This window comes from Podarcis cretensis, assembly GCF_951804945.1.
Source record: "Podarcis cretensis genome assembly, chromosome: Z".
In the NCBI taxonomy this organism is placed as follows: Eukaryota; Metazoa; Chordata; class Lepidosauria; order Squamata; family Lacertidae; genus Podarcis; species Podarcis cretensis.
In genome coordinates this window covers 20127896-20153797 of record NC_137184.1, presented here as the reverse complement: position 1 = coordinate 20153797, position 25902 = coordinate 20127896, and the positions used below count along the sequence as shown (strand labels likewise).

The following is a 25902-nucleotide window of genomic DNA, read 5'->3' as shown; positions in this document are numbered from 1 at the left end:
GAGCTCCACCTCCCAAACAAAGATAAATCCCAAAACGAGGAGGGAGCTCAACAGAAGTGAACTCAGAATGCAAATATTTTTTGTTGTCTGCAAGGTCTTTCAGACACATTTCCCCAGATGTTAGTTAATGCTATAACAGCAGTCTTGGACAGGAAATTAGAGCAGCATGACAGCCCCTGGAGAGGTTCTTGGAGCAGGTCCTCCTCTCTTTTATCCCCTTTTTAAAAACCATTGTAAAAATTCCATCAACTGCTTATAAAGCTGACTGGTCTGCAGCAGGGGAGCAGGGGTGCTTCAAGCCTCTTCCCTTTCCCTGCATGGAAATGGTGAGCAGAATATTGCAATATAATTGGTCACCTTGGAGTTGCGTTCAGGAGAAAAATGGCAGAACTGTAGAGTTGGCAGGGACCCCCAAGGTTCATCTGGTCCAGCTCCCTGCAATGAAGTAATCATAGCTATAGCATCCCAGACAGATGACCATCGCATCTGTTTTAAAAACCTCCAACAAAGGAGAGTCTACCACTTTCTGAGGCAGTCCGCTCCACAGTCGAACAGCTCTTGCCCTCAGAAAGTTCTTCCTAATGTTTAAGCAGGAATCATTTCCTAGCCAGGGAAGTGCATGGAGACAGCATGCCCGAAATCTTGTTTCTTAAATGTTTACTTGAACATAGACGTCTCCATGAAATGGGAGCCAGACGAACTGTCCGTTACCTTTACTGTTCCATTTGGAAAAACCCAGAGCAAAAGGAAGGGATACAATAAACCCGCCACGGCTGCCCTCACTCACAGCTGTATCACCTGTTGTAAGCCCATCAAAATTGGGAATAAGAGATTATCGGGAAGAGATGATAGCTCTGAATCTCCCGGGAGCCAGCCAACTGTTCAAATATTGTGCAGGTCAATAGTTGAATTTACTTCCCACTTACTCATTTATATGGCATATCCGGGTTATGAAGTATTTTGCTGTCTTTGTCTGAGTTCACTGGGACTGAAAACAAATTTGTATATTAGCAGAGCAGACACTGGCTATCCATAAATCTGAAGAAATATTTCAAATGCCCAGGCACATGGGCAATCAGGCAATTTTCCTAGTTAGCCAGAACTAACCTAAAAAAACCCCTCCATCCTGTGGGCAAAGGTCACTTTTATCTCACAGAATTTTAGAGCAGGAGTGGACTTGATGGGTCATCTAGTCCAGCCCCCTACAATGCTTTCATTATACAGGAAGGAAGCGAAGGCTGAAAGTGTGGAGTCCACGGGATCACTAGGAGCCCACAGAAGCAGCAGCATTTGAATCCAAGCCCTTCTTCTTTCCATGCTGAGTGGCATGGGCCAAAGCTGAATCAGCATTGGCATCCTGCGTAGAAAAAAGATACATATTCCCAACTTATGTCTATATTGCAAAAGTGTACACTCAGCAATCAGGAATGACACGTCTTGTATTTTGAAATCTGAAACACACAACAACAATTCATTGACTCATCTTTCCCAAAACTGGTGCCTTCCTCCTCCTCCTTGCTGAGAGTTTATCTACGGCTACTGGAGGATATAAAAATGGGGCAGAAAGTAAGGAGTGGAATAGCTAAATATTTTTAAAAATTAAGGCTGTAGCTCAGTGGTAGAGCACCAGCTCTGCATGCACAAGGACTTGGACCCTAATACCCAACACCTCCAGATAACACTGGGAAGGATTTTCTGCCTGAAGCCCTAGAGAGCCTCTGCTAGTCAGTGTAGACAACACTGAGTTAGATGGAACCAATGGCCTAATTCAGTAAAAGGCAGCTTTGTGTGTTCTGAAATTAAAAACATTTCTCCCCAAAACTGGCCATTCCAATTTTGTGCTTCTGAAAACACAGCCTGCAGAAAAAGAAGGCTTTTTTCCCATTCCTGTTTTGGGGGAAAAGGGGGGCAATGCCACCTTCCTTACACAACTGCATCAGTGACCAAAGATATTCCAGGGTTGAGCCAACCCACCCCGAAGTCTAACCCAGGGTGTAGGCAAACTCAGCCCTCCAGCTGTTTTGGGACTACAACTCCCATCATCCCTAGCTAACAGGACCAGTAGTCAGGGATGATGGGAGTTGTAGTCCCAAAATACCTGGAGGGCCAAGTTTGCCTATGCCTGGTCTAACCAATTCAGGTGGGCAATGTTAAGTAGGACCCTGATCTGTCCCATTACATTAAGCCAGTCTGTCAGTTACTTGTGAGTAGACCAGGATGAGTGTAGGGGAAATGTCTGGTTTAGTTCAGGTTGAGAGCCACAGTGCTCAGGTTTATTTTGTATAGTTTTGGCCTTCTGCCTGCTTTCCCTGCCACTTTTCATTCCTAATTTGTGGAATGCTCTCCCCAGGGAGGTTCAGCTGGCACCTTCATTATACACCACTAGGTGCCAGGCAAAAACATTCCTCTTTAACTAGGCCTTTGGCTGGAATGTCATCCAATGCCCTTTTTAAAATGTGTTGTGGAGGTGGGGTGTTATTGGGTTGTTTTTGTTTTCATTATTATTGTGGTTTTATGTTGTAACTGCAGTATAGGGCAGTATACAAATTTTAAAAATAATAATAATAAATTCATTTACAGAATCATAGGAAGGGACCATCTAGCTGCTCATTGGTTTCCCACAGCATTTGGTTGGCCGACATGAGAAGGGTGGAGGTAGTATGTGATTGCAAATCTCAGCGTTTTAAGATCCCTATGTGCCCAGACGCTTTGCATTCGGGCTACTGGAGGTTTAAGATTGGAGCTGCACTTCCAGTCTTGGAAAAGAGCTTTGAGGAACGTCTTTCTGATCTCTCCGACTAAAAGTTTTTCAGATACTTGGAGAGCAGCTCTGTATTGCCAAAAGATTGATATCAAAGGGCAAATAAACTTTCTACTACCTCTTTACAAGAGTGCAAGATGTTCCCTCCCATCTGGAGGTGCAGGAGGAAGGAGAAGGGTGGTGGTGGCAGCTACTGGGAAGAAATGCCCACTAGCAACAGTGCAGGGCTCTGGTGTTGCAGTTAGGCAATGTGGAGAGGGGGTGAGAGACTCTCCTGGGCACCCCTCCTTTGCCACAGGTGGCTCTTCCCTGCCCCTTGCAATATGCTACTTAAGATACCACTGAAAAACGACACCAAGATGCCACTCATGTCAATGAGGTGCCAAGGAACATCATTTGCTATTTAGATGTCCGCCTTAAATAGACAAGACACTAACAGGGCACCCTTCCCAGTGAAGCGTGGAAGAGACCAAAGAGGCAGGAAGTCACAGGAAGCCAGAGCTGTCCTCTCCATGGAGGCAAATGGCTGGGCTGGACTTTGTCACAATTCCTGAGATGGAACACTAACTCCCTCTTCAAAATTCTAAGGAGGAAGGACAAGATGTTTTGAAAGAAGGACAGAAGCCTTCAGGAAAAAATGGTCTCCTCTGAAGGCTGGCATCTTTGCCATTTGGGTTAAAAACTTAAGAAGAGCTTGCTGGATCTGGCCAGCAAGTCCAATTTGTATACTGTTGGCCCATCTAGTCCAACATCCTGTTCCTGCAGTGGCCAACCAGATGCTCATTAAATAGGATCTAAGCACAAGAGCCCTCTCCTCCTCCAGTTTTATGAAAACTGGTATTGAGAAGCATTGCTGCCTCCAACTGTGGAGGGCACAGCATAGCCTGAGTCATAGAATCATAGAATCGTAGAGATGGAAGGGACTATAAGGGGCATCTAGTCCAACCCCATGCAATGCAGGAATATTTTGCCCAATGTGAGGCTTGAACCCACGACCCCGAGATTAAGAATCTTCTGTTCTACTTACTGAGCTATCCCAGTTAGTTTGCTATAGTAGCTAGTGGTTATCAATAGGTTTCTCCTTCATGGATATGCCCAATCCTGTTTTAAAGCCATCTAAGTGGGAGACCATCACTGACTCATGTGGGTGTGAGTTCTATAGTTTAACTCTGCACTGTGTGAAGGGCTTTCTTTTATCTCATCTGAAACTTTCACAATTCAGCTTCGTTGGATCTCCATAGTGAACTCAAAGCCTATACAGGCAACTCCCCGTTTGCACAGGGTGGTGGTGGTGGTGTTCTGAGTCACCATGTGCTTGTGTGAAATCAGAAACTCACTTAAAAAGCCTACAGACACACTGTCCCACCCCATCCCACCCTTTTAGTGACATCCTTATGACTTTTCCGGCTTTGGCACTGTGTGCGTCTGCACGTTCACACACAAATCGGTTACCTAAAATGGGAGTAGCCTGCAAATATCATGATACCTCCCAATATTCTGTATTAGCTGCTAGTCTCTCTCTCTCTCTCTCTCTCTCTCTCTCACACACACACACACACCCCTCTCCCGCTTTTCACAGCTATCCACCACTGCCAAGCATCCTTAGTCCTCGGGATGTGATGTCAACCACAGTTTTCTATCCCACTGAGACATCACTGCAAAGCTTCACCCACCAAGAAACGCACCCACCCCAAGCACACATCCATAAGGCAAACACATAGCACAGCCACCTCCAACGACGATCTCCCTGAAGTGCAAATATGAGACTCGCCTGGAGATCTAGGCTTAATTACAGACTAGTACAACTCTTTGAGCTTATGATGAACAGGTGCAAAAACTGAAAGGATGCTCTAAATAGCTAGTCTTGCATGGTGATACAAGGGAGCCTTTTTTTGTTTTGTTTTGTTCCGTTTAAAAAAAATAAAAATCAGCCATTAAGTAGATACATAATTTCTCTTTCCCTTCTGAGAAAAGATTGCAGCTTTTGTTTGCCAGAATAAAGAACATAAGAACGTAAGAGGAGCTTGCTGGATCAGGTCAGAGGCCCATCTAGTCCAGCATCCTCTTCTCACAAGCTGCCAACCAACTGCTGTGGGAAACCCCTGAACAATACTTGCACTCTGTGACCTCCAGAAGCATTATTGCCTCTGACTGTGGAGGCAGAACGTAGCCATCATGGCTAATGGCCATCGATAGCCCTCTCTTCCATGAATTTATCTAAACCACTTTCAAAGCCACCCAGGTTGGTGGCCATCTGCCTCTTGTGGGAGTGAGTTCCATAGCTTAACCCCAAGGTCTTGTTCCTGGTCCATCACCTCCAGTTCAGACCACATCAGCGTATAGGTGAAATAAAGCTTTATTTATATTTTTGCCACAAAGTGCCCAACTTTATGCTTCTTTATGCTGAATTGCATGTGCCATTTTACTGCCCAATCTCTCCGTTTGGAGAGGTCCTTTTGGAGCTCTTTGCAATCTCTTTTTAACAACTCCAAACAATTTAGTTACAATCAGCGAACTCGGCCAAATTGTCAAATTGCCTCTTGCTTTTCGCCTGTGAGCAAGTCACGGGGGTGGAAGAATCTTTGCCTGAATCAGCCAAGGTTTTGGAACTGCAAGCTTAGAAAGCAATCCCCAGCCACAGTTTTTAAGAACTTGCCTTTGCTTTACAGCTCCCGCCTAAGGCAGCTCTTAACAATGATTAAGGCACTAAAATATGTATTTAAATTACCAGCTGAAATGTCAATGAAATCAAAACACACTAAAACACAAAGTAAAAAAGCAATGTCTACCCAAGAAAACATGACTAATGCCAATCAGCTACTTGAGCAGGTGGAAAAGGAAATAAAAGATCGCTGAACACCATCCATCACTAAACAAAGCCAGCAATGTCAAAGGCGGGAACAAAAAAACCCCTTCCTGCCAGAAAGCTTGTTAACCATCTACTAGGTTGGTGTGTTTCAACCTGGGCACCAAACAAGAGGCAGAGCTGCTAAACTTACATCAAACAATACCTACACATACACAGGGAAAAAACAAAGAATGTGCCAATTTACTTAATGTTTGGATAAGATATAAGGATTTATTAGAAAAGAAAACCCCAAGATGGTTGTCACCAATGGAAGCGAAGGCACAGAAAAAACTCAGTATGGAGGCCAAATGGCCGAAATATTGGGAAATTTTGGAACAAGATGGAGACAGAATAAAATTGCAGAGTTTTGAAAAATAGAAAAATAAAGTGTGAGATTGGCTCCATTATTACCAAATAATGGAGGCATACAATTTGGACAAAAAAGTTGGTTCCCAGGTGGAAAAATCAAAATTGGAAACAGAATTGTTAGATTCAAAAATCAAGAATTTGTCATGAATGTATAACTTGCTGTTGAAATGGAACACTCAGGATGAAATGGTGAAATCAGCTATGATTAAATGGGCACAAGATGTTGGACATAACATAATGATGGCTGACTGGGAACAGTTATGGACCACAGGTATGAAATTTACGGCATGTAATGCCCTAAGAGAAAATTTAATGAAAATGGTTTATAGGTGGTACATGACACCAGTCAAGCTTGCAAAAATCTACTATTCGTCCGACAATAAATGTTGGAAATGTAATGAGACTGAAGGTACATTCTTTCACCTTTGGTGGACATGCCCAAGGATTAAGACATTCTGGGAGATGATTTATAACGAAATGAAAAAGGTAAGCAAATATACCTTCCTGAAGAAACCAGAGGCCTTTCTCCTGGGCATGGTCGGCCAATTGGTGCCAAAGAAGGATAGAACTTTTTTTATGTATGCAACAACAGCAGCAAGAATACTTATTGCGAAGTATTGGAAGACACAAGATTTACCCACCCGGGAAGAATGGCAGATGAAGTTGATGGACTACATGGAATTGGCGGAAATGACTGGCAGAATCCGAGACCAGGGAGAAGAGTCGGTGGAAGAAGACTGGAAAAAGTTTAAAGATTATTTACAGAAATACTGTAAAATTAATGAATGTTAGAATAATGTTAGAATGAAGTTATATGGCTTCAGTAGAAAGGTTATAAGGAATCAAATATAAACAGATTAATAGAGTATTAAAGGAAAAAATAAGGTTAGAATGTGTTAAGATAATTATAGGATAGAAAACAGAGGAAGATGGAAAGGAATTGCTGAAACAATTAAAAGAAGTGGAATACAAAAAGGGAGGTGTGAGGAGGTCGTTGAAATAAGTGAATGAAAGATAAGATATTGAAATTGTTTGATGTGTTTTAAACTGTTTTTGTTTTGTTTTGTTTAATGTGTTTGTGTTTTTTTTAATCTTTGTTGTTTGTAGTGTTTAAATTGTTGGAAAACTAATAAATATTACTTTCCAAAAAAAAAGTGCCAATTTAAATAATAATAATAATAATAATAATTTATTTTTGTACCCCACCCATAAGACTGGGTTGTAGCTTCAAACAGCTTCAAACCCAGCCAGATGGGCGGGGTATAAATAATAAATTATTATTATATTATATTTAAAAGAACACAACAAAACATCACACATTAAAAGCTTCCTCAAACGGTACTGCCTTCAGATGTCTATGGAAACTTGTATAATGGTTTATCTCCTTAACACCTGATGGGAGGGTGTTCCACAGGGTGGGCACCACTACCGAGAAGGCCCTCTGCCAGGATCCCTGCAACTTCTCGCAATGAGGGAACTGCCAGAAGGCCTTCAGAGCTGGTATGCAGGGCCAAAGCTACTTAGGGCTACAAAAGTGCACCCTGGTGGGGAAATGGTCCTGTCTGAATAGCTTTTCTTATTAAATGCAGGCAGCATCCCACATCAGCACCAGCTCACCTCTCCGCTGGTCTCCAAGGACCAGAAGAGGTATGAAGAGGACACAGCATAGACAGACAAGGGGAAGAAGTCTCAGGTTGCTTGAGAAGGACTAGGGGAGGAGCCTTAGAGAGCAGCGGGAAGGTGGAGACCTTCAGTCCTCACAACTGCTTCATTGGGGCAAGACCTATTGGAAAGAGTTGCTCTGCTCACTAGACCTGGCCTCCTGAGCTGTTTGTTTCTTTAAATAAAGAGCTAACTTCACAGATGCCATTCCATCCCCTTAATCACTTTCTTTGCCCTCTTCTGAACTTTTTCAAACTCTTCACTCTCACAGAAGATGGGTAACATTATTGATTTTTGGGGGTTTGTAAACAGATGAATTTCCCCCTACAGCAGAGGTGCCTAGAATTAACTACTTGTGGTAATGTGTATGATTAAGCAACAACAATGCATTAAGCTTCTGTGAAGGCTGTCCAGTGCCCACTTCCTCTCCACCCAGAGGTTCAAAACATCAGGGGGTAACAAGAAAGAAACAAAAGAACCTGGAGATTTAATGAAACTTCTGTGAGCGCTTAACACCTAATGGCTTCACAACTAAGGGACAACTTAAACCACAAACTCTTTGCAGAGAAACTTCTAAACTGCTCTCTTTATCCAACCAAGGCTCAGGTAGATTTTTCTCACCTGAAATGACTATCACCCCACTAAGGCACTTCTAGGATTTATCTTCCCCACAGGGAATCAAAACCAGGTTGCCCTGCCTAGCTATCCCCACTCATATAGTTCAAACTCCCCAACTGCCCCACAGATGGTTAGTCCCACTCCCATTAAAAGTCAAAACCCTAACTATCGCTCTCTGTCTCATGGACAGACAATCCCTATACGATCACAGGTCCCTGTCCTGCAGCCAAATTAGGAGGAGGGCGCAAGCATTAAGGCGGTGGCGGCGCGGGGCGGGCAGGACGAGACGGAAAGAGGAAACAATCATCAAGCAGTGGACGCTCTGAGAAAGAGCGGGCACTCTTTCTGTGGAATACGCTCAAGGTCCAAAGCCTCTCTCCCTTATTAAAACGGTTTTTAAACTCTTCTTAGAAGGTAACTGCAAAAAAAGAACACACACGCTAATCTCCTCCCTACCCGGACCCCACTCCAAAGCTGTGCCATAGAAAGCCGTCGGGCGCGCGAAGCAATGAAGTTTCTTCCACGGTGGACTCGGGGATGAAGGGCTTCTTTCCTTCGCCCTCTGCGCATCCCGCCCGCGTCCCTGAGAGGTGCCTCTTCCCCTCTCTTTCCGCCTTTGTCTTTGTTTCCTCGCGCCCGTCAAAACGCAGCCGCGTTTGCCTGTTTCGGGCTGTGTGTGGAGAAGAGAATGTCAGCCATCCGACGAACATCTCGCACGACCTGCTTGGGGTTTAACCACCAACGCCACCCCTCCTCCACTAATTGCAACAGTTCCAAGCAGAATCCATCTAATGATTCCCATAACCTTGTCAGGGGGCGCAAGAGGGCATTGAAGGCAGCCGGGGGCTCCCCCTTCCCTCCGCCGGCCTCTGCATGAAAACAGAGGGGAGGCGGGCCTGTTTGCCCACCCATTCAGCGGATGCTCACAGCGATGCCTGGGTTAACTCTAGAGTAATCGAGGGGGTTGTAACGTAGGCTCAACCTTTGGGGTGAGGGCTTACATTTAAAGATGAGGCCGTGGGGGGGGGGAATCTCTCCTTTTCTCTTGCAGGAATAAAAAGGTGCAGGAAAGTTACAAGATCGCTCCACAGGGCAGCCCTGGTCACCTCACCTCAAAAAAGGGAGATAGTAAAGTTGTAAAAGGTTCAGAAAAGGGCAACCAAAATGGTCAAAGGTTTGGAGCGACTCCTATATAAAGCATTTGGGACTTTTTAGTTTATAGAAAAGAAGACATGATAGAAGGTAATGAAATTGTGCATGGTGTAGAGAAAGTGGATAGATGTTTTTCTCCTTCCCTAGGAACTTGTGAGCATCCAATGAAGGTAAATGGTAGATAAAAGGGTGGACTTCTCCACACAGCACAACTATGGAACTCCCTCCTACACGAGGCAGTGATGGGCACCAACTTGCGTGGAAGAATTGTGGTTTTCCAGGTTCTAGAACAGCCACCAAGGCGCAGAAACCCCCTGCATTTATCCCTGAGCTTCCCTCAACATTCCTAAGCAGGAATCTCCAAATCTGACTTTAAAAAGTTCACATAAGTAGAGCCTGCTGGATTGGGCCAATGGCCCTTCTATTTCAGTAGCCTGTTCTCACAAAGTTGCCAGCCAGATGCCTGTGGGAAACCTGCAAGCAGAATTACAGCCATTCTTTACCTGTGGCTCCTGCATTGCAGGGGGTTGAACTAGGTGACCCTTGGGGGTGCCTTCCAGCACTACAATACTATTGTTCCTTTTCCTTGCCTGTTTATACAAGCTATTCCAGGTTTCATGTCAGAGGGACGCGGGAAGCAAAGAAACCTAAATGGGGGCCCCAAGCTAGATCAGAATGTCACCAAGAATAAGGCTTCATGGCCACAATATTACAAGGATGAACAGAGTGTTCAGCTGGCAGGAGATGGAAGACTGTTCGGCAGCCCTGAAAACAGATATGGAAGTGGGGGCCATCTCTTGCATCAGCTGTGAACTAGCTTCTGAGTACAGGTTCCCTTTCTTTTAAATGTATGCTTTTTTGATATACAACTGAAAAACAGTCAAAAGGAAGGAAAATAGATATAAAGAAACCTAATAACCATAAACTTGACTACGTGAAGTACAGAAATTGTTTATATCATCATCAATATTCAGAAAAAAATAAGGATCAACAGGTCAGAGTTTGCATCTGAATGAAATAGGATCTGAAATCAGATTAATCATCAGAAGGAAGATTGCAGCACTTGGGACTTTTTAGTTTATAGAAAAAGAGGACAAGAGGCAACATGATAGAAGTTTATAGAATTAATCAAACCATGGAGAAAGTGGGTAGAAAAAAGTTTCTCTCCCTCTCTCATAATGCTGGAACTCGTGGGCATCCAATGAAGCTGAATGCTAGAAGATTCAGAGCAGGAAAAATAAAATAAATAAACTATGCAAGGCATAGTTAAACTATGGAAACTGTCCTGCAGGAGACAGGGATGGCCCCAACCCACATAGCTATAAAAGAGGATTAGACATACTCATGGAGGAGAGAGCTACTAGCCACAATGGCTATGGTCCTACACTCCAGAGTTGGAAACAATAAGTTATTCTGATCACTAGTTGCTGGAAACCACAAGAGGTGCGAAGGCTCTTGTGGTTGGATTCTGCTTGCTCTTTTTCCACAGGCAACTGTTCAGACTGTATGAGAGCAGGATGCTGGACAAGAAGGGCCACTGACCTGATCCAGAAGGCTCTTATGGTCTTCTGATCAAAAGAGGAAAACACCAACAAGTTGGGGAGGGGGCAGTCTGGAAAAAAAGGGAAATTATTTGGGAGGAGGCAAGTGCCCCCCTCCACAGTGGTGTGTGACTCCTTGGATGTTTGCATAATAAAATTATTATGAGCATTTCTGCCTCAAACTGTGGAGGGCAGAGCACAGGCATTGTGCCTAGTAGCTCTCAGGGGCTAATGCTTGCCTGAATCCAGATGCAGGCTTTAAGTTGATAGATTGCATTTATATCCCACTTTTTTTCCTACACAGAGCTCAAGGTGGCATGCATGGCCCTTCCCCCCTCCATTTAATGCCTACAACCCTATGACAGTTGGGTTAGGTTGAGAGGCAGTGAACTGGCCCATGGCCATACGCAGGGAGCTTCATGGCCAAATGGGGCATTTGTACCTTGGTCTCTCTCAGCTCCTAGTCTAACATTCTAAACACTACCCTACACACTTGAGTGGGGTGTGCACTCAGTTCAGGCTCATTCATTTACCTGTTCTCTGCTTCTGCCAAGCCTGGAGGCAAGATTTGCACATATTACTCTCAGGCCCAAAAAAATTCTAGTGGGTTGCTTTGATGTTTTGTTGATAGTAGGCCAGGCAATGGCACGGTTTGACCTCGGATGCCTCTAAAATATTATCTTGCCCCCACCCATACATACCCAAAAGATCACAGCGTACTGCAGGTGGGGGCACCCTAAAGATATAATCCAACCAGGAGGCCTGTGCAGCTGCTGCCAGACTTGGGCCTTTAGCGTGGTGGCACCTCCTACAGTTTGGAACTACCTCTCATTGCCTACCAAAACAGGGGCCTTCCCTGTTGCCTTCTGGGAACCAATGAAATACCTCTTTCAACAAACCTTCTACAGTGGTACTTCTGGCTAAGAACTTAATTTGCCCTGGAGGTCCGTTCTTAACCTGAAACTGTTCTTAACCTGAGGTACCACTTTAGCTATGGGGCTTCCTGCTGCCGCCGAACGATTTCTGTTCTCACCCTGAAGCAAAGTTCTTAACCTGAGGTACTATTTCTGGGTTAGTGGAGTCTGTAACCTGAAGTGTATGTAACCTGAAGTGTATGTAACCCAAGGTACTACTGTCCATGGAGATCTGGCATCTATGTGGAAGGACCACAGCTCAGTGGTAGAGAATCTTGCCTTGCATGCAAATTGCCCCAGGTTTAGTCCCCATCATCTCCTGGTACAGTGGGAGAGACTCTCTGCCTGAAATCCTGGAAAGCCTCTACCAAGTCAGCACAGACAATACTGAGCTAGATTAACCCAAAGGTCTGACTCGGTATAGGGCAGGCAGCTTCCTACGTCCCCATATGTAACGGGCTTAAATTGCTTTCATGCATGTGCTGTTGAGTCAAACTATTCTTATATATGTAATGGGTGGGTTTGGTGGTTGGTTGGTTGGTAAATTGCTTAAGGGTGCCCCATGGGAATTGATTCATCAATAAGAAAAATGCACCAGTAGAGATCTAAATTAGTATTTATTAATAATCTTCCACACATATCTCATGACAATGAACAAAAAAGAAACACATAGAAAACATCAGGGAAGGAACACCAAGCAGATAATTCATAGCAGATAACTATTCATCCAGCTGGGAAGGCTTATTGGAGGAAAAATACCTCCAACCATTTCCATAAAGTGCATATAGGGGGAGCATGTCACATCTTAACAGAGAGGATGTTCCACAGAAGGGGCAGCCACACCAAAGGCCCTGCTCTAAGATACTTCAGAGAGGGCTTCTGAGGTCCTTTGGAACTTGCAGAAGAGACTCTCCTAAATATTGCAGAATGGGTAAAACGTAAGGTGGTCTTTGAAAAAAGTCTAAATGCACAGCAGGTCATGTTGTTTTTCTTGGGCTGCATAAAGCACTTCAGCCTGCAAGTAATGGAATGACTAAATGCTCCCTCGTGGAAGAAACTAACCCCGCCCCCCACATATAGAAAACATCCAGGAGGATAAAATACATCCTCCTCAATACCTGGTTTTCTCTGTAAATGAAATCTAACAAGAAACACCTTCTGAAGTGGTACAGTCCAGGGACATTTTAATTGCAGATTTGTTGCTTGTGGACAACGAGTTTAAGTGGCTGCCTTCAAATGAGATACTTGCCATATATATGTCTCTGTGTTTGGGGAGGCTTCTCTGCACTGCCATCCCAATACTTAAAACCACTTTAAAATCCCAATAACCTCTTCTGAGAGGTGGGAGTACAGGGCATTCAGGGTCTCGGCTAAAAAGGGAGAGAGTGTTACTGTGAATGAAGTTGTACTAGGAGAACTCTATCCAGTTTTTAAAATTTATTTCCAGAGTTTGAACACTCCAATTTCCCAGGGTGACTTGCATTAAAAGTCTTTAGAAGAGTTAGCTGTTGAAAACAGCCTCTCTTAGCCTCAGATTGCAAACCAATAATTTGGGGGACAATGACTGACAAGCAGACTAAGAGAAGCTGTGATTCCCAAGGTGGGGTGGAGGGATTACCTAGGGGGGCACTAAGAGGAAAGGCGGCAGCAGGGCCCCCCTCTGAGGATATTGATTATTTTCTTTTCGATTGGCCAGGCAAGACACTAAAGTGAAAAAACTTCCGCACTTCATATTTCAAGATTTACTGTTCTTTTATCACTTCCAAAGCTTTGATCACATTTGTTTGTATTTACAACTCTGAGTTGGCACAAGACCGCCAATTATGTACTGGTAATTGCTATTGATTTTCTTACGAATTATAGCTACCATGCATCCGTGGTAGGCGAAGGTCTGCATGTTTGGTAAGTAGTGACATATATACATATTATGCTATGGATTTCCTTCACCGTTACTTTTCAGTTACGAATGGAGAGAGATATTTCTTATACAATATTCTTGGCTGGATTTTATTTGGTCATCGTCTTCCTCGGCGGGTTGTACAAACCCCTGTTCTGAATTAATGCTTTTTATAGGGCAGGGTAGAGGGCGATGTGATGGGTTTATGGAACTGAGGAACGCAGGGGGAGAGGGCCTGGAAAAGTTTGGGAACCACTGCTCTACGGTCTTCTTGTGTGTTGAAATGAAAAACAATACATATTATGTTTGCATTCCTGTCATCCTACCCTCTCACTCCCTATCGTTGGCAAAAGGTGGCTTGCACAGAAGTGTTTTGCACTATTTCTGGGAACAGTTGCGCAACCTCAAGCTTTGGTACATCTCCAAAGGAAGGGAATCCTAGACCGAAGGGGCAGCCACCGAAAACCCCCCACCATGCACTGCACACCCTTGCAGGTCTAAGGGACTGTTTCCAGTTAGCAGTGCAATAGGGTAAGAGAAGGTGGCTTGTTAGATATGCTGTATCCGGACCTTGTAAGGCTTTGTAGCCACCAGCCCCTTGAACTGAGCCCAAAAGAGAAATGGAGCCCTGCTGTGATGTGTTCCGATGATCCACCCTCCACACCGATCGGCATTTTGCACCAGCCAGAGTGCCGTCAAGGGGAGCCCTACACAATGTACAGTACGTGATGTTTTCTGGCCCGGGGCGAAGTATGCATGGACGAATTAAGACAGATAAATCTGCTTCCTGGCTCATTCATACAGCAGCTCTCTGTATCAAACTCCAAAGTTCATGACTTCAAGACATGCAGGGGGCTGGGGGTGGGGGTTGGTGTAGAGAGATAATATGCCCCAGACTGTCTTATGTTTTTTTTTTTTTTTACTCAGACTAATAAAGGCAGAGGTTAAAAAAAGGTGAAGAGATTTTTTTTTAAGGACACGACGATAACTTTCTGTATTGAAAGACAGGATTTATCCCATCCATGAGAAATTACCTGGAATTCACAGTACATAAAATCAGTTCTTCTGACTGTGGGCTTTTAAGAGAGCAACCGAAAGCCAGCCGGTTTTGGAAATAGCATTCTTCCACGCACCATTTGTCTTCAAAAGAAATATCTACATATTATTACCATTAAATTGAAGAACAAAGGTCAGAGGCAGCCGGGAGAAAACAGGGGCCCGATCCCGTTCTTACAGAGGCAAACATGAACTCCCCCCCCCCCCGCCCGGTGGCGGTTGGGGAAATAATCCTCATTCTCTGTTTGGCAACTGTCCTGTTCTCCTTCTTAAATAGTTCTGCTCCCCCAGCCGCCCAAACATGCAAATGAAATTTATTTCTTTGGGAAAAACCAAGAATATGAAAGTGATCCTTGTGTATGTCCTTATGCAAGTCTTTTAAGCGATTTTAAAACCAAAGTTAAATGTTCCAAATTTCCAGAAGTATTTTTTAAAAAAAACAAACACAAACCTAATTCTCAGTACAAATCTAACCAAATTGAGTTCTGATTATGCAAGGCTTTTTCATCCTAATAGCAGCTAAATAGGTGCTCATGAAAACTATTAAAGATTCTCTCTATAAACTACTTTGAGGACGTGTGTCTGTGTGCTTTTTTCAAAACCATAAAGAAGTGTATAAATGTTATAAAATAAATAAGATGCAAAGGCAAGGAGGGGAGAAGAGAAGAGAAGACCCAACAGCTACGGGTACTACAGTGTGGATCCATGCTGCAGAAGTTCTGAACAATTATTCTACAGATCCAATCCTGATTTGAATGCTTAGCTCTACGGGCTGCAGAGAAATTAGAATTCAGACTGTCTCAAATATTTCATCTGCAAAAGGGATCCAAGTGTGTCTAAGTGTCTGCGAATCAAGTCCATAAAACACCATCGTTGTTCACCAGGCAATCTGGGGAAAACAAAACAGTTAAGGAGCTGTGGGAAAATGTCTGACTCTCTGGTCCAAATGCCACTTAAACCAGATAACCTCAACAGAGCAACCTGATAGCACAATTTGTAAACACACAACTTGGACTTTTTGCTTTAAAAAAGAAAAGAAAAAAAGAGTAGAGATAACAAAAGATCTAGATAAAGGACCCTGCTATATCTTTTCGTTTCCTCTTATTTCTGCATTATAAATAGCCTTGCTATTTGTTACAATTATTAACCTAACTACAAGGCATCTTCTCCTTGTAACGTTTGTTAAGATTCAGTTCTGAGCCATGGGTCGCAAAAAGCAAAACCTAACAATATTGTTTTGCCATTAAAAAAAGCAAATACAAATACACACACCAAGACAGAAAACTCACTCGGGAAAGATCTATTTTACAACAGGGACTTTAACAAGTAAGACGCTAATTAACAAATAAATGGCTGGGGGAAAGGAGTGGAGCAGGATAAGGGGAAATGTGATTACAGTGAATGGCCATATGCGCCCACCTAGATGTTTCTAAGCTGCTCTCTAATTTGTTTAGTCCACTTAGGGGTCCTCCCCGCTACAAGTCCACTTAAAGTTAGCAGCTGGATCATTCTGTCGTTAAAAAAAGCCTGAAGCAAACACGATCAGAGCGCCATTATTATTTTTTAATTGTCTGTCTATAAGCTTATCTCTCATAAACCACTTTCAATCCAAGATTGGAACATTCCTGTTACTAAACATGAAATGTAGTTGATAGCATTCCAGCAAAAGCACAGTCATATAATGGTGGCCACACTCTTTAAAAATAAATAAATAAATCCGCACAGAAACCCCGAATGAGAAGCTGGCGTACTTCTGAAAAATAATATCTTGAATCATAATAACCAGCCTTGAACACAGTCCAGATGTGCTTGGATTTCTCTCTCTCTCTGCTGTGTACTTCGTCCTCTCTGCTTTCCCTCAAGTTGTTGTTGTTGTTGTTAAAAAATGAAAAATTAGTAAGAGGGCTTGCAACAAAAATCTGCAAGAACTGCGCAAGCGGGAACAGAGACAATGTGTGCAAACCTGAAGCTTTGAATTGGGCCTCGGCTCATAAGGCAATTTGGTCAGTAAACCGTTTTACCTTTCGAACAACAACAACAACAACAACAACAAAAGACTCCAGCTGCGGGTAACAGACCATGAGGTTCTTTTTCCAAGAGTAAAATGACTTCTCCATAACGACTGCAGCTGATGCCAGAAGTGCACCCCGCAGGCACCACAGAAAAGGAAGTGGTCATGTTCTGCTCGGAAGCGTGGACATGCTCGATTCAAATCAATGACCTTCAGGTGAAGGAAGGCCTCACAAACCGGCCCATTAACTTCTCTCCCCCCCCTTTAGCTGACCAAGTCTCGTCCTCCACGGAAACTGGACTGACCTATTTCCCTTCCAACAAATAAAGAAGCAGTTGAAAAATGAAGCGTGGCAGGAACCGACACGGAGGGGGAACAGCAAAGTCTGCAAAAGTGCTTGGGGGGGACACAGGATTTAAAAATGCCACAGGGAAAGTTTGCAAAATGGCCTTTGTGGGTCTTGATTTTTTTAAAACCTAAAACAAAACAAAACAAAACCTAGAGCAGGTGAAAGAAAAAAGCAGAAAAGTGGAGGTCATCTGAGGTGGTCTAAAAAGGGTGAAGAGTGCAGGCTTCTGGTCCAAGAGGACAAGGGCTAGGAAGTTGCTTTGAAAGGACCCTGCAGGCCCAAAGGGAGGGGCGACATGTTTACATGGGTAGATGCGTGTATAAAAAGACCCTTAACGTCTTCAGTGGGGATTGCCTCCTGATAAAATATTCCCAGCTCAACAGTGCCAGATCACAACGTTTTAAAAAGGAGGCATCAAACGTAACGATTACCAGCCCTATAGGAAAGGATCATAGAACTGTAGAGTTGGAAGGGACATCTAGCCAAAGGAAAAGGGGTAAGTGAGAAAACCCAACATAATGTTATTTATCACCAAGCTTTAATCTGTTAAGTGCCTGGATTTGTGTCTTCAGAATTACATGGGAACTCCTGGGGCTTAGTCCCGACACTGAAAATGTACAGGACACTCAACATACCACAGAATATCTGCTCTAGCACTGATCAGTGCCGGACATTTGCTATGCAGGCTTCCTCAATGATTCAAGCCGTACCGAGCCCAGGTTTAGGGAAAGATGGTCAAAGAAGTGCCCTGGATTGAAGGCAGGTTAAGCCCCAGAAAAGCCACCCAGACTGGAAAGGGCTAACAGTGCAAAATTTAGGCTTAAGTTAGATGCAGGCCTTAAGACTATCCTGTCCTCATGGCCAACATTCCCCCGCTGCAACATCAGGAGAGCTATTTGCTTAATTGTTTTTGGCTGTGCCGTCCTTCCAAAATGCAGAATATTGTTTATGTGACAGGCTCGCTCCACTGAAAGGACTTGAGGAGGAACAAAGGATGGAGAAACCCATACGGCTGCAACTGGGTTATCCACTGAAGAAGAGTTAAAAAAAGAAAAGAAAAGCACCTATAAATCAGAAATCCTTATCTTAGCCCCAGCAATTTATTCATCGCTAATCTCCCCACATCAAGAGAAAATCAAAAGCTACTCACAGGGCAAACAGATTATGAAGCTACACAGCAACTTCACTCCCAAGGGAATAAATAACCTTTAAGGAGATCGATCTGCACATAACATCAAGGAGGGGGAAAGACCACACACAATCCCACCCCACACATGCTCTTTGCTTGTGCTGCCGGGAGAGTGCAAAGCTAAAATGAAGCAGCCACCACTCTCGCTGTCAGGTGGCATTAAAAGCACCACAAAGAATAAAGGTGATGGAGAGGCAACTAACCTCCTTACTCTGCAGGAACCTTAATCTGCATTTGGAGAGGACTCTTGCAAGCCTAAAAGTAACCGCCAGCTTGGGAAATAATTGGAGGTAAAGAGTGATAAACCTGATTCATAAAATGCAACACGCGATCCAAAGCAAGCTATTCGGAAAACAGGTCCCACAAGTTTTGCTGTCTCTCTAGCAAATGTGCACAGCACTACATCCATTTATGGCAAGAGATGGCGGTGGTGGCAGGCAGGCGGGAATAAAAGAGGCCAAGGCTGGGTGTGCCTTTGCAAGCTCTGGTTCAGGGGTAGCCAACATAGAGGCCACTGGCAACGCTGGCTGGGTCTGCTGGGAGACCAGTTACACCTGGAGAGCACAGTGCAGGGTGCCCATGCTCTTGCCACAAGCATTTTCGTTCAGCCAATGTGCCACTCCGTACAATGGTGTAGATGACCCTTGGGGGTTTCTTCCAACTCCGGGGTTCTGTGATTCTACGAGCATGAGACCCAATGTGGTTGTTAAGGGTGTTGGGCTTTTGTTTGGTGGGCTACCCAGCACATCTGGCTATGCAGTGTAACAGGGTTGTTTTGACGGTGTAATATGTTGGGGTGAGGGAAGAGAACTATGTACACACTACCCTGAGCTTCCTTCGAGAAAGGGGGGCTAAATATGCAATAAATAAATTAAATATTCCCAGTCCCTTCTGAGCTTTTATTATCACTGAGTGATCCAGCTAAAGTTACTTTTTGTTTTAACAGGAAACAATTTCTGCATTTGCTTGGTTCCCCTATGGAAATGAATGGGTCTAAAAAATGGTGGCAGGGGTCAGCAAACTTTTTCAGCAGGGGGCTGGTCCACTGTCCCTCAGATCATGTGGGGGGGGCAGGACTATATGGGGGGGGGGATGAACACATTCCTTTGCCCCACAAATAACCCAGAGATGCATTTTAAATAAAAGGACACATTCCATTCATGTAAAAACACGCTGATTCCTGGACCGTCCGTGGGCCAGATTTAGGAGGGGATTGGGCCGGATCCTGCCCCCAGGCCTTAGCTTGCCTACCAATGTTCTAGTCTGTTTGTTTTTGTATGATAAGGGGGTGGGGGAGACAAGCTGGCAGTCTTCTCTCAAATTGCTCAGTAAAAAATAAACCTGTTTCCAATTTGCAGCATTACGGGAAAAGACACGGGGCTAACAGATATATTAGTGTGCAGATGGCACCTAGCTTTTTAAAACTTTATTAATGTTATTTGATAAATAACTTATTTGAGTAGTTGCATTTAGCTGTTTTGCTTTCTTGGGTAGATCTATCATGTCACCCACCACCACCAAAGTTATTACTACGGGTCTTATGACTGGGTTGGTGAGGGAGAGGAGACATTGCCATCTGTCCAATAGAGTTGCAGTCCATTTTCCAGTAAAATGAAAACGAGCTTTTCTATACTTGCCCGTAAGCAATTCATTACCCCTGCTGTCTGCACCAGCAAGATTCAGCTGTTCCATTTTGAAGAAAGTGGGCTTTACCACCCAGTGATAATGTGAGAAATAAATATTATTCAACAGCGCAGATTGCAATTCTTAAAAACTGCAACGGGACTGGGAGTCACAAATGCAAAGGCCTAATTCAGCTCCGCTGACATCGATGGGAAGCCTTCCCATTAGATTCCACAGAGGGCTGGATACAGCCCAAGAAAAGTATTAGAAAGGGAAAGGGTAATCAACTGCTTACAAAGTATATTCTTTAAAATAAAATAAAAACCCACTTGGGTACACTAGTTTGCTTCTCTTCCGCAATCTATCTAATTTCTACATCTGAAACTCCCAAAATGTTTTCCATGGAGTGGGGAATGCAAAATTGATACAGCATATTCAGGGATGGCACTCCAAGGGAAATTTAAATGCTTTAAAGGATCTAAAACCACTTACTCCCTAAAAGTCCCTAAAACGACTTCTTGGAAAGCAAGTGAAATGTTACGGTCACCGTTCCAGGTATTAGGCGTGCAAAATCTTAAATTCTATCTATTTCCACTTTGTCCTGGGCAGAACTGATTCTTGCTGTGTGTATAAAAGGGCGAAAAAAGGTGGTGGTGGAGACATATAGCAGACGTGAATCAACTTTTGACTCAGGGAGACCCGAGCAATGAACCCCATTTTCTCTGACTCAAAAGCTTCTATGGGTCAGCATTGATGCATCGCCCAAGATGCTTGCAAGCACCACACAGGTACCACTTGCCTTACTCACCAGTAGTTTAAGGCAAAATCTGGACAGTGCCCCTTCCATGAAAATGGGGAGGGGGAGCTGCAGGCCAAAGCTCAGGGTAGCATAACTGCCGTGCTTATATCGCCGAGCTGCATTTCGAGAAAGCAGGACAAAATGGCGGACGGCTCAAGCCTTCAAACCGAAAGCAGCCCGATATGAGAATCACGCCTACACGCAAAGGGGCTCTTTCTGTGCTGGTTGTACATTTCACCGATCAACATGCACAGAACTTCTTGCCTTCCCCCCACTCCACTGTATTATTCCACCCCCACCCAGCACTTCTCCTCCCAAAGTGTATCATAAAGACACAATCAGGCAAAAGCAACACTGGACTCGGCTGCGATGAGTCCCACATATAATTTGTGCATGCCATTTTGTATAGGCAGAGCGCCCCTGTAACTCTAATGATTAAATGCCTTTGCAAAATCATGCAGTAGTTTATTAAGATCCCAAGTTATTAATTCAGTATCTTTGTTGTAAAATTTTATGGGAGGCTTGGGTTGTGGCCATCCACAACGTTTTTCCAGACTATGAGCCTTTGGGACATGGATCAATTCATGCTTTCTTTCGTTTTAATTTTATTTATTTGTGCTTTCTACCTCAGCCTCTGGATAGGGAAGGCTGACAATCTAACCCATCAAATGAAACAAATATTAAACAAAGATGCTAATGCAAATCTGTCTAAACCTGGTTAAGCTCAAACACTGTGATTTTAAAGTCACTTGAGAATATGATTCTAAACGTACATATTCACTAGAAATAAGTTCTGGTGAAACCGGTAGCTTTTCCTCCTGCATAAACACATTTTAGCATCCTACTCCAAGCGACATTGTAGTCCATAGGACTACAGTGCTTCAGTTTAAGGATCTTTTGGATTGGGCTGCAAAACAGATTGTAAGAATGAGACTCGTTCCTTAAGGAATTAGGGATCCTTAATCGTATATAGCTGAAGCCAAGATTAAAACCTCCTTGCTTACGTTTCTTTTTGTTAAAGGATCATATGAATCTGATTTCAAGGAAGCCATCACCACTCCTATAAAAGTGCACTGCATTTGACTGTTGCTTGTAAAATAATAATAATAATAATAAATGTTGATGTGGAGACTTTATTACTAGTGGCAGAAATTTTATTGCCCAAACAAATGAAGTCATTGTTACATCACCAGAGCAGGCATGAGGTACTCAGGGAGCGATAAGTCTGAGTTCCTTTACAACTGGATTCTAGGAAGGGAAGGACCTGATCCTTGTCTTCATTTTAAACTCATGGCCTCACCACTAAGAATGTCAGTACAGGCGCCACTGGTGAGATGGACACTGGCTAGCTAAGGAGTGTGCCAGGACAACCAGCACACAAGATACCTAGGTATTAAAAAAGCCCATAACTCCAGTTGAGTCAACCAGCTGCAGGGGGACAGACACAGAATGGGTGTGTGGCAAGTCCAGTGCCCACCAACTGAGGTTCAATTGTTAAGTGGAAAGTCCCATCCAGTGCAGTGGGGCTTCCCTCAAATAAGCATGGTTACACCTGCAACACCAAAGCAAGTATCTCATGTCTCATCTGCTCTAGCTAAGCAAAGAGAAAAGAAACATTTTTTTAAAAAAAATTGCACATGCATACCTTTATATAAAGGCCCGTACTGATCAATTCTGTGTTTAAATTATTTACATCAATTGCATTTTCAAACCTTCTGTTTAGAAAGTAGCTTGCAAAAGTTTTTAACCGCTTGCTATATTTGTCAACCAACTATGAGATCTCTCTTGCGTGTAAATAATATTTGCAGCACAGCTTAACTCAAAATGCAGTCTCAGTTCAGTCTCTAAAGGGGTGAGAAGTGGGAGCTCATCCACATTTATGGACACAAATTTACTTACCTTAATTTACGTCTGCTGTTGTCAGCATTTCTAGAAACTCGCTGGAGCACACAAAATACAGACAACTTTTTATATATAAAAAATAACGACACTGAAACGGCCCTGATCATTATAAAGAGACTCAGCTATTCAAAGTGGGGGGGGGAGGAGGGGGGAGATAAGAGCAAATTTAAATATGAATAATCATAGCTCCATATCTCTAATGGATCGCTAAATCACCTTTCAAAGTCCTGGTTTCAGAGCATAGAAATTCTGGCGCAAGCACCTTCCCCGATGAGTCATGGGAGAAGCAACGGCAGTGAACTCTGCCAGAACCTCGCTCAAAACAACAAAATAATGCTACATTCATGCAGAGGACTCCCAACTATATTAGGAATCCAGAATGCTGCTAAAGCCAATGAAATCAACATTTCTAAACGATACCCCCAAATCCTGACATTCAGTCAGACTGAAGAAAGATGCATCATGGTCAGGACTGAACAAATTGACAATTTACCCCAAGAAAACTGGGGTAAGTTTTTTTTTGGGGGGGGGAGGGTTAATATAGTTTTTGCTTTATCTACACTTGATCAGCAAGCTCAGCAGACAGGATGGTTATTTACCTGCGAGTAGCTCCAGAGCAGAGTGGGCCTTGAACCAGCAACCATTAGGAGGAGGCCCTCCTTTGGACCCCTGCCCTGCACCAATTCACACCCAAGGAAATTGCAGGAGGAGATGCAAAAGGTCATGCAATCCACACACACCGCAAACCAGGCTAAAAAAGAATACTGGTTGCAATCCTCCCCTTTTCTTTTTGCAAACCCGGGATCTTACCCCTCCAATCTGCCTGCAAGTGTTTTGCAAAACCCTACCGGCCCTCGGCGAGGAATGTCTGAGCGCGTTAGCCCTTTACCTCATGTCTCCGTAGGCCCCCGGGTAGCCCTCCATCCACGGGGTGAGCTCCGTCTTGATGCAGCCGGCGGCAGGGGCGAAGGGCATCCTGCCCACTACGCCCCCGGGATACCACACCTCGGACGGTGGGAGCTCTGCGCCCTCTTGTCCAGACGGCGGGCCCTGGCTCCTGGCGTAGCCGAAGGAGGCCGGGGGTGCGCCTTCGTAGAGCTGCCCTTCCTCGGTGAAGAAGGGGTGCCAACCGGGGCCAGGAGGGCCGGCATAGTGGGGCGCCAAGGCAGCAGGCACGTCCCCGGCGCGCCGGCACTGCGGCCCCCAAACGGCACCGCCGGGTGCGTACTCCAAGGGGCTCTCCAGCTTGATGCGCCCATGTGAGGCCAGGGCCAACTGGAAGTTGTAGTAGTCTCGGTTCGGGAAGGCTCCCGACGGCTCCTCCAGCTCCGGAGAGCTCTTGTAGAGGCTCAGGTGTCCTGGCACGTCCATGGCCAGCGCGCCCTCGCCGCCGCCAGTGCCTCCCTCCTCGGCTTCCATGATCTTGCAGCCGCCCAGATTCAGGGGCCGAGCTTGCGCGCCAGCGAACATGCAGTCGCCGCGGGTCGCCGCCACCTCGCCGACGCCGGGCGCATCAAGCGCTTCCACCGCCAAGCCCATGGAGGCGGAGACGGCTTTGCACAGCTCCTTGGCGCTCTCCCCCAGGTAGTCAGTTTTGTCAGATGGGGCTTCCTCGCCTCCTCCGCGGGGCTCGCCTCCTTCTGCCGCCTGCAGAAGACTGCTCTCACCCAGGATGTCTTTAAAGTCCCCCGGGCAACTCTGGAAAGAGGGGCCTCCCAGCAGGGCCAGAGAGGACGGGGCGGACGAGGACGCGGACTCCTCCCGCTCGTCGGGGGACTGCAGCGTTTTGCTCACCTGGGGCTGCTCCTCCAGCGGCAAGTAAGTGGGTGAGGCCGGGTCTTGCTGGTGGGCGCTGGGCTCTTGCAAGTGGGACCCCGAGGAAGATGACCCCGCCGTCGCGGACGCCGACGCCTGGTGGCTGGGGCCAGCCTCCTCCCGCAGGGGTCCGGGGCTCTGGAACGCTTCGCGGACACTCTGAAACAGGTTCTGGAAGGCACTTCGAAAAGCTTTCGCCGGCGGCCGAGGATAGACTCTGCCCAGACCGACGTGCACCTCCATGATCTCTCCTGTGGCTGGACGGCAAGGGGACTGGGGGTCAGCCCGCTGTGTTTTTCTCTGGCTGCAGGTTGGTTCTGGAGACTCCTCGACTGGGCGGGATGTCAGCTGCGAGAACCGGGCTTTTCTACCAGCTTCCGACGGCGACCAGCAGAGCCATCCCTTGGGCCGTCGGGGCACGCGCGAGGCGCTCCTAAATTGGAGCAGGTGCAGTTGTCAGTGGTGTGCGAGAGAAAAGCCGCTCGGCCCTGGCCTCTCGGGTCCGACGCCTCCTGCCAGGGGAAACGGAGAAGTCAAGGCGCTAGTCCGCTGTTTTTTGTTGTTGTTCTTTTTTTGTTTTGTTTTTTCAACTTTCCCAGCCGGAGCGAAGACGCAGTTGCTGCTGTTGCAATTGCAAACTGATGCCTCTCTTGCAGGGGTGAGCTGAGGTTACAGCCGGGAGAGAGAGAGCGGCTGCTGGCTGGAGGCGAGAGAGCGCCGCGGCCCGCACACCCCCTCCTTTCCTTGCAAGCTCCGCCGACGGACGGACGCTTTGGAGGCAAGCCGGGCTGCCCGGAGAAGGTGAACCCGGGCGCGGAGGGAGGGCGGAGACGGAGGCTGGCGAGCCGGCAGGCCTGGGAGGAGCGGCGGTGCTGGTCGCCCAATCGGCGCAACGGCCGAGGAGATCCCTTGAATCCGGGGCGGAGAGAGCAGCAACAAGTCGCGGTTGGTGGGATAGAAGCAGTAAAAGTAAGTGGCTTCCCTAGGCTGGCCACGCCGCGCGCTCCCGCGCTCGGCTCCGCTGCTGTCGCCCGGCGCGCCTCCGGAGGATCGTGGACAGGGCGGGGGAGAAGGAAGCCGGTCCGCCTTCGCTCGGGTTTTATGCGCTTCCCTTCCCGCCCCTTTGGACTCCGATTCCGGGGAGGAGATTGGCTCCGCACTTTTGCTCCGCCTGAAAGCGCTGCGCCGCGCCTTGCTCGCTCTCGCTTTCCCCCGCTCGGCAGTCTCACTCGATGGCCTCAAGAGATCCCAAGCTGCGCTTTAACTGCGCACAGCGGGCAGGGTTGTGCCGATCCGGGGCCGCTTGGCACTACTCTGCCTTCCTGGCGACTGCTCGGCACATATGCATGCCCAGTTCCACCACGTGCCGGACAGCGGAGCTTGCAGAGAAGCCTCT

At 45.7% G+C, this 25902-nt stretch overlaps 1 protein-coding gene across 1 annotated transcript in view; it reads right to left on the bottom strand.

The window, feature by feature from the left end:
- AR (androgen receptor) overlaps positions 1-25547 on the bottom strand; it is a 251429-nt gene extending 225882 nt beyond the window's left edge. Inside the window, exon 1 of the mRNA XM_079961278.1 lies at positions 23581-25547. Within this exon, the coding sequence (XP_079817404.1) occupies positions 23581-24749 (1169 nt within the window). The 5' untranslated portion in view covers positions 24750-25547. The remainder of the gene's footprint in view (positions 1-23580) is intronic.
- Positions 25548-25902: the final 355 nt, after the last annotated feature.